Source organism: Teleopsis dalmanni, chromosome 1, assembly GCF_002237135.1.
Source record: "Teleopsis dalmanni isolate 2A chromosome 1, ASM223713v2, whole genome shotgun sequence".
Taxonomy (NCBI): Eukaryota; Metazoa; Arthropoda; class Insecta; order Diptera; family Diopsidae; genus Teleopsis; species Teleopsis dalmanni.
In genome coordinates, this window is record NC_051846.1 from 143448953 (window position 1) to 143455849 (window position 6897).

The 6897-nt window shown below is 31.2% G+C and overlaps 1 protein-coding gene across 1 annotated transcript; it reads right to left on the bottom strand.

Annotated features, from left to right (window-relative positions):
* Window positions 1–3595: 3595 nt before the first annotated feature.
* Window positions 3596–6642, bottom strand: LOC119669158 (protein misato-like). The gene is made up of 4 exons (XM_038078960.1): window positions 6404–6642; window positions 6268–6351; window positions 4664–5285; window positions 3596–4603 (listed from the first exon to the last, which is right to left on the bottom strand). Exons 1-4 carry the CDS (start codon window positions 6485–6487, stop codon window positions 3693–3695), a joined length of 1701 nt encoding a protein of 566 aa, XP_037934888.1. The 5' UTR covers window positions 6488–6642; the 3' UTR covers window positions 3596–3692.
* Between the last annotated feature and the right edge of the window lie 255 nt (window positions 6643–6897).

The window sequence follows — 6897 nt, forward strand, 5'->3', positions numbered from 1 at the left end:
TAAAAATTTAATTTTTATATTATACTATTGTTTAACATGTATATAACTATATAATTATTTTAAGTTTCTTTTTGTGATACAAACTGAAAAAATAATAACACTGGCTTTTATTTAGATACATTAGATTAATTCAAGGCCTGCACTGACATTTAATATTTAACATGAAAAATGCCACTAAAAAAAAAGTTTAAAAAATTTTGTTTTTTTCATGCCCCCAAAAACTTAAATCAATTCTACAGGTTAGAAAAATTTAATTCCCGTTTTTTTCAAGTTTTCTATTGAAAGATATAAAATAGAAACTCATATAATAAAAAAATAAACTTTATAAATTGATTTTCCTATAAAATTTTATGATTCCTAGGACTATATGCACATTGTTTGCCTGGGAGTGATAATAACACTTTGAAGTGCATGGATAATAGACTTGACTTTCCTTCAAGGAAAGTGAAAGCATCTGTTCAAAAACCACTGAAGATAAAACTGTAATGACCGTAAAGGAATTTGTTAGGAATTTGTCGTTCTTTGGATGACCTGGACAGATGGAAAGCTACAGCATTTAGACAATTCTTATTATATACGAAACCATTTCTATTGACAACGGTTTTGTCCCAATAACATTATGAGGACTTTCTGCTTTTATCATTGGCAATCAGAATTTTATTAAAAAATAATGATGCTACAGCAAACAATGCTTGCGCTCAAACAGTGTTTATTAGCACAGTTTGGAAAAGACATACCCAAATTATATGACAAAATATTTATAATCCAATTTTTTATTATTTACATCTTCTTGAAGGTGCCTTCTAGTACGATTCCTTAGAGGAAATAAACGCTTTTAATTATGAAAACAATTTGCAAATAATTAAAAAATCTATTAAGAAGTGCAACAAAGTAGCAGCACAAATTTATAACAGACTAGTCGAAAAAAATTCAAGAAGTCTCATCATAACAAATTGAAGTTTCGGATACATCGAAACAGTAATAAAAACGTTGGAGTAGAAGAAAATAAATAAAATTAAACAACATCTACATTATGTGTTTTACAAAACAATGAAATAAAAATTCAACCATACGAATCAACAGATTACACTAGCATAGTAAAATTTCTTAAAGATAAAAGCGTAAAGTACTAAACGTATAAGCCAAAAGTAGAAAAGGGATTTAAGATCATCCTACGCGGAATGCACCACTCCGCTAACAAAAATGAAATTATATTAGAGCTAGCTGAACTAGGACATGTAGTATGCAATATACCAAACGTATTACATCCGCGCACAAAATCTCCGCTAAACTTATTTACAATCGAAATTAAACAAGATGTAAATAACAAAGAAATTTACAATATCATATACCTATTACATTGCAAAATAAATTTCGAACCTCCCCACCCAAAGAGAACAACACCACAATGTACCAATTGTCAAAAGTATGGACACCCAAAATATTTATATACAAGAAGTACAATCTGTTTTAAATGCTCTGAGGGACATAAAACAAGTGACTGCCCCAAGAAAGGTAAGAACAATGACGTTAAATTTGCACTCTGTAGAGAGAATCACACTACAAATTACAAAGGTTGTATAGTATATAAAGCTCTCCAAATCAAACGATTCCCAGCTCTACGCGCAAAACAACAAAAAAACATCACTCAAAATAAAGAAATGTCTATACCAGCTCAAGCTGCTACGAATCTAATGACTACCGCTCGACAAACCAAACCGAAATATTAACATCGCAGCCAACTCAAGCCATTGCAATAAGCAATGAATCAAACAACTTCGAATTTTCCAAACGCCAACAAATAATGAAACAGCTTATGACGCAAGATGCCAACACTATACATATGGAATGCAAATGGTCTCAGCAAACAACTACTAGAACTGAGAACATACTTAAATCTCAATGCAATTGATTTAGAATTGGTATCAGAGACACATATCACAGACAAAAACTTCATCAAAATTCCTAACTATTTGATATATCATAGAAATCATTCTGACAGCAAGGCCCATGAAGAACAAATAAAAGTTACAAGCGTCCACATTCAAGATTCAAAAGGCCAGTTAACATTATAAGCTACATACTGTCCACCGAAACACAATGACTCGAAAGATGTATACTTGAACTACCGGTACCAATGGGTCAATCGGTACTTTGTTGACTTCAATGCAAAAAATACTTTGTAGGGCTCAAAATTACAAACAGTAAAAGAAAAAACTTATATATTGCAATCTTTGAGAAAAAAGCAGACAACTTAAGCACAGGCAAAACCTACGTACTGGCCTACAGATAAGAACAAAAACCCGACGCGATTTTTATGACCAAATATATAAATAAACAATTCCTTACAGTAAGTCCATTTCCTGACTTATAGTCTGATCAAGCACAAAATTAATGTATAATTGCAAAACATGTTGAGACATATTTAGAGATTCTTCTCACTTCAGATTCTTCATCTTAAGTATTTTCTAAAAGTATGGAAGGTATCAGATGTAATAATTATACCCAAACTAATCAAAGACATAACTCTTTCAAAGTCATACAGACAAATTAGCCTATTACCAATTATGTCAAAATTGTTTGAAAAAATACTTTCATCAAGACTAGAATCAATTCTCCACAAAGAAAAATTTATTCCTGCTCATCAATTCGGATTTCGGAATAAATATTCTATTATACAACAAGTTCATAGACTTGTAAATTAAATAAAAAGCGAATTGACTCAAAACAATTTTCCTCGACGGTATATGTAGATGTTGCAAAGACTTTTGTCAGTGTTTTGCATGCGTGTGTCCTTACCAAATTATCCCAACTACTGAGAAGTATAAAAACTCAATCTCCGAACTTAAACAAAGGAAAACAGGTGTGCCCCGAAGTAGCGTACTAGGTCCATTACTCATTACTAGTTGTTTACGGCTGATATCCCAATTCGTTCTGATACTCAAATTCTGATAGCAATTTTTGCAGACGATACAGCACTAATTGCAGCTAATAAAAATTTTAGCAAATCCACAGACAACTTGCAGAAATACGTTAATGCAACACTGAAATGCTTCGACAAATGGAGAATTCAAGAAAATATAAGTAAACAGTACATGTTATCTACACGAATAAAAAAAATTACCTATCATTAACAATGATGAAGTGTTCATACAAGCAAAGGCAGATTACCTTGGTATTACTATAGATTGCAGATTAACTTGGAAAAACCATATCAAAGCTAAAAGTAATGAAATTAAGCGTCGCTTTCTAGCTACCCTGCTCAAACTGAAAAATAATCCCTAGTATACAAAACGGCAATAGCTCCAATATGGAAATATTTAAATTATATGTCAACACGCCCGACGCATGAAGATTAATTAAATGCAGTTTAAGTATTATCAATAAAGATTAAGTTTTAAATAAAGAACATTAATTAAAATATAACAGAAAATCCTTTCTGTAAGAATGAAACGAGTAACTTCATAAATAAACTCTGAGTCATTAACATCCATAACTTGGATTCAAAATTTACTAAGCTCAGATAATTTAAGGCATTATGTAGTTAATAATTGTATTAAAATAAAATGTTTTGCTTGTGTGAAAAACTATTAATTTAGCTTGGAAAACTTAATAATAAATAATTATATATATACTTTTAAGAAATATAAGATTTCTAGTAAAATAATTTTTGTCTGACCTTGTATGCGCAGCTACAACTCGAAGTTGTCATCGTAATTGTCTTTGAAAAGTAGCAAATTTTCTAAAGCATCGACATACTCTTCCTCTTCCAACCCCGACATTTTAAAACGATGCAATTTTGCAATTTTAATTCGTTTGGCTTCACGATGCAATGTGTCCACTGTATTCCCTAACTCACTGGAACACTGTACCGTTGCTAGTGTTGGCACAGATATTATCTTTTCCCTTGGTACACTTTCCGTTGCTGTTGAAATAAAACCCATGTTGTTCAGAGACTCATTAAATATTTCGCATGGAAAAGGAACGCGTGTAGGCATTGGAGCTGATAGTGAACTAACATGAGCCAGGCTAGCATGATGACTACATTGCAAATAAAGTTGGAACATCTCAGACACACTATCACATTTATATGCAGCCATACGCATTTGTTTTTTTGCCATTGCAAGTGGACGTTTCAGACGATTATTCGGAATACCACGAACACACATGGATTGTATTATGTAATCTGTACCAATTGTGCAATTCGGTGTTAGTTGCGTAAACAGTGGGCCCTCAAATCTATCTAGGCAATCAATCAAGTCTTCGTCTTGTTGCATTTGAAACGGCATTGCAAATCCTGCTGCTACCAATTTCCGACCATAGTTTGTTAAGTCGCCACAGAAACCAGCAAGTGAATTAGAAGCTGGTGCATCCTTCAAACGATAACGTAATGATATTGTATCTAGGCAAGCAGCTAATATAGCAGATGTTTGATAGTAGTTCTCGGAACGATAGTTTACTAATGATATTTCTCGAGATTTGCCTAATTGACGCCAAACGCGATCTTGGGTACTGATTGGCATAAACATAGATGCTTGTTCTGTAAGTGCATTAAAAGCTAAGGCACTATTCACAACCCGTATGGAGTCAGACATAGGTTCATCTAAATTGTTAATTATTTTCAATAATAACTTTTAAATTATTTTAAATTATCATAACTCACCTGCGTTTTCGAAAAGTATATTTTTAGGTGAATAAACAGGAACAACAAAGTTAGCTTTAGTGTATTCGTCATTTATATATTCCAAACATTTAGAGGCCAAGCCACTAAATCCATTATAACAATCAAAAACTGTTTGGAATCCTTGCAAATAATCGCACTCCTCCACATATTGCCGTATTTTGTCACAAAAGTCATCACTAAACTGTTCAGTCTTCCACAATTCAACGCCACAAGAATATGTATCAAAAGTTTGCTTGTCTACTGAATGTTTAAAATTGTTCACAACATTTACGGTCCGTGGATGGTAGCGCGCATACAAAAAATCAGCCCATGACTCCACATTCTCAACTAAATTGTAATTAGTTTTTTCTATGGATGCCTCTGGATTGTCCAAGTCTTTTTGAAATGAATTTTTTTCAATTTCTGACTTTTCCCATAATTCCACATTGTCTGGCCAATTTATATTATCTTTCAATTTCTTGACAGATACATCCTCGTCGTCTGTATTTTCGTTTTTTGTTGGACGCTTAAAGTTGCCATAAAGTTCTCCTTCACGCGGCAAATGCTTAAGAGCGCCATCCAAATCCACTAAGAGCAAACGAGGAGTGTAAGTAGTTTGACGCTAAAATAAAAAATTTTATATAATTAAATACAAATGACTTTAAAAATGAGTGTTGAGAGATTAATGATGCATTTTATATATTATTAGTTATGGTATTATTTAATTAATTTTTTTATAGTTAATATGCAACCCAATCTTGACTTCCGTCAGCCTTACTCATTACATGCAGTACTTTAGAATAACAATAAACGCCAAGTTCAAAAAATCCCAAAACAAATGCCACAATTCTTTGTAAACGTTCAGCTATTTTTGGGAAAAGAAGCAACACCACAAACTATTCAAAATTCGCTTAAAATTTATGGCTATAGAGGAAGAATGATTTTCAGTTCTATCAGGATAAAGATTCAAAGCATACTGCGTTAAAGACTAAGCTTTGGTTATAGTCAAACTGCTCAAAAGTGATGAAAACATCTATGCAAAGTCCAAACTTACACCCCCTATAACTTTTTGGGGTCATTTGGCGTCCATATTAAAAAAACACAGCTTTTCAAATAAGCAACAGATGCAACAGATTCTAATGGACGAACGGGCTAATATAGATCCAGCTATGACAGCAATATTAGTCCAATCAATACCAAAGCGTTTAAAAGAAGTCATAAACATTTTTTTTAAACATTTTAGTTAACGACGAATACCTTTTTTTACCGCTGTGGTTCATGAAAATATTAAACTACCACTGATATAAAATTATTATATACAAATATATACTATCCGTTATCCGAAAATATTTTATAGAAATAACATAGGTATTCTTTTACATTATTCTATTTATAATTTGATTTAAAAAAATTAACAAATTCTGCTTTTGCACACAATTCGCATAAATGGCGTCGGACGCATCGGCGCCAGGAACAAAGAGAAATAAGAAAAACAACTGTTTATTTCGCCAGAACTTTCTAGACATTTTATATAGAATATAATTCGAAAAGAATATGTTTGCACTTCTATTCGAGTAAATAATAAATTAAATAACTACACTTACATTTAAGTTAACTCCTTCTCTGTAAAAGACATCATTATCAATATCAGAAGTGGGACCATTATCGTCATAATTAAAACCAGATTCCTGAAATGAATAAGTGATTGAATATATAGAAATTTTGAATTAGAATACCTACTTGTATATTCCACCAATGGGAACCAATAAAATTCGTGAAATTACCGAATTGCAACGTAAGAACTGCATTAGTTTTAAACATCATACAAAACAAAACTTGCCCAAGTTATGAAAATAAATTTTAACATATGCCGCCATTTGTCAGATTTGACAAATGAACTTTTCCAAATTTGGAAGTGCTGCCAAGTACATTAAAATAACTAAAAGATTACTTTACAAACATTGGATTTATAGTTTGCTTTGAATCAACAATTTTACTATTAATAAGAAGTTAAAATATTTTTATAATAATTGTATGGAGCTTAACTATTTATGAAAATTTAATACAAACATTAAAATATATATATATATAATTACAACACACAAAGTCTATCTTTATATTAAAAAACTATTAAATTTAATTTTAAAAAATGTTATACTTGAATAATAATTTTTAGATTGAATTTTCAAAAATATTCAATATATTTAACTTAATTATATTTAACTATCATTATT

What these genes read in the sequence shown, in the direction of transcription:
- LOC119669158 (XM_038078960.1), bottom strand. Translation starts at nt 6,487, where the DNA reads ATGATGTTTAAAACTAATGCAGTTCTTACGTTGCAATTCGGTAATTTC. An exon ending in CCCATTGGTGGAATATACAA is followed by an intron (nt 6,352 to 6,403) that starts GTAGGTATTCTA and finishes TATTCATTTCAG; the next exon opens with GAATCTGGTTTTAATTATGA. An exon ending in GAGAAGGAGTTAACTTAAAT is followed by an intron (nt 5,286 to 6,267) that starts GTAAGTGTAGTT and finishes TTTTTATTTTAG; the next exon opens with CGTCAAACTACTTACACTCC.